The sequence below is a fragment of the Haplochromis burtoni genome, unplaced genomic scaffold (genome assembly GCF_018398535.1).
Source record: "Haplochromis burtoni strain Fernald_Lab_line unplaced genomic scaffold, NCSU_Asbu1 Contig_1510, whole genome shotgun sequence".
In the NCBI taxonomy this organism is placed as follows: domain Eukaryota; kingdom Metazoa; phylum Chordata; class Actinopteri; order Cichliformes; family Cichlidae; genus Haplochromis; species Haplochromis burtoni.
In genome coordinates, this window is record NW_024583871.1 from 22,619 (window position 1) to 24,739 (window position 2,121).

The window sequence follows — 2,121 nt, forward strand, 5'->3', positions numbered from 1 at the left end:
GCTAGACCGTCCCATTTCACAAGCCTACAAGCCTCACACTTCTGGCCTTAGCGGTCTTTGAGTATACGGCAATTGAGGACTGTTGAGCCTGCGTACTTTAAGGCTGCAAACCCTGAACTGGGATACAGCCACAGCCTATAAATACACAGCAGGAAATGAGGGAACTACACACAGGAGGAAGACACATCTGAACCAAATGAGTATGATGAAACACCAAGCTACATACACTGACAAAAGACATGGACTTTCAAAATAAAACAGGAAACATGATGTGTGAGTGGAGAGAAACATGGAAAACAACAGAATAAAAAAAACTAAGGGAACCACGGCACAAGAACTCATACCACAATAAAAACTCAGACACATAAGGAGACACAAAGGCCAGAGACACAAGGGGTAATCCAATAAACTAAACATAACCACTTAGGAACCACAGAATAATGTATGAACTAAAAACATAAAACTAAGAAAGTTGGATGAAAAATGACCCAGGACCGTGACATGGCATATATAAATGATTGGGGAGATAATCTCTCACTCAGAGAACCAAGGTTACAGAGAAACCATATATTCACTACTGGTGATAACGTGTTCACAGCTGAAAATCTCACAGTGGTTGGAAAGCATGAAGGAAAATGGTGGAGCAACTTTATTTGTAAAGACTTGCTTTTTTTGCCTGATTGTTGAGTATGACACTGTCAACAGGGTGAAAAGATTGATTTTCTCCTCAGGTGTTGAATTAGAGCACACATGAAGGGATTATGAATGCAGGTTCATGTTGGATAATCATGTCAAGTTTACAGGATTCAGACTGGAAATGTAAAGTCTCTTTAAGGCTCTAAAAACTGCGCTTTGCCCCTTTAAATCTCTTCCCCTGCTTTATTTGTCCTGACAGTGAGCGCTCTGAATCCACACACACACTTTCAGTTCTTCTTCTGCTGTAAATGAAGGACAAATGAGCTGATTAAACAAGCTCAGTCATTACAAACTTCAGCTGATGTTTTCATGTGAAGCAGTCGGAGATATTCCTCTGGTGGACGACACACACTGCTTTGATAGTAAATAAAGCTCAGAAATTTTTCCTTACCCCTATCAACACTAATTTATCTCATGACTTTGAATCCCCCTGAAGATCCTGACAGTGAAGCCCGTACATAATACTCCAGCCTTTCAACTCTGAGCTTATTTAGTTCTATTAATACACTGAAATCTCATTTGTGTCATGAAGAAAGTCTTTAATCAAACAGAATTCAAAGAGCAGAAACATTTCATATATGGAGTTAAACATGAATCATTGTTTCAACAACATATTTATTGTTGTCATAAACAGACAAGAAGACAACAACAAACTGCTCCTCCCATTCAACACATGTCAGTCCATATCCCAGCAAACTAAATCATCTCAATTGACACCTTCATTGGCAACACCTTCATTTTACCATCAGTTTCAATAAATGGAAACATCCTGTGAGTGAAAGTGTGTGTGAAGGTGTGTATGTGTGTGTTAGTATCAGGATCAGAGAACGACAGCTTTCCTCTGTTCCAGTCCAGATTCACTCTGATCCTCTGGAGCTTCGTCGCAATTGGGAGAGCAGTGTATAGAGCTGATTGTGAGAGTGTGTAGTATTTACTTAGACTAAACAATATTGCCCATAATCCAAATGTTATGATTCCCTTCCTCTGCACAGACTCTGCTAACACACCCAGTCTCCACCATGTACTGTCTCCAACATCAACATCCCAGCTGTGAGTCCCTGAGTTAAAGCCCTCAGAGCCCAGGACAGAGCAGAACAAATCAAACCTCTCTGGATTATCAGGAAGCTGCTTCTCTCCTCGTCGTCTCACACTGGTCAGATCTTCAGACAGGATGAGTTCTGGATGAGCAGTGTTTGGGTCCAGAATGAGAGGAGTGCAGGAGACCATGTCCTTCATGTTGTTCCAGATGTTGAAGGTCAGGTTACCCAGGTGTTTGGCCTGGTCTATCAGAGCTCCTGAGGGCAGCTGTGGATCATCCAGCAGGGGGCAGCGCTGGACTCTTTCCACTGCAGCCTTGTAGTTGTGCAGGAATGAGACGTCTTCAGCTCTCAGCTCCTCCTCTGTGGCTCTGACTGTGTCTGAAAG

At 42.2% G+C, this 2,121-nt stretch overlaps 1 protein-coding gene across 1 annotated transcript; it reads right to left on the bottom strand.

The window, feature by feature from the left end:
- Positions 1-1,220: 1,220 nt before the first annotated feature.
- LOC102313063 (nuclear factor 7, ovary) lies at positions 1,221-2,118 on the bottom strand (the record flags this gene model as incomplete). Its single annotated transcript, XM_014331161.2, has 1 exon — positions 1,221-2,118. A coding segment is annotated over one exon (726 nt), but the record flags the coding sequence as incomplete, so codon positions are not given.
- Between the last annotated feature and the right edge of the window lie 3 nt (positions 2,119-2,121).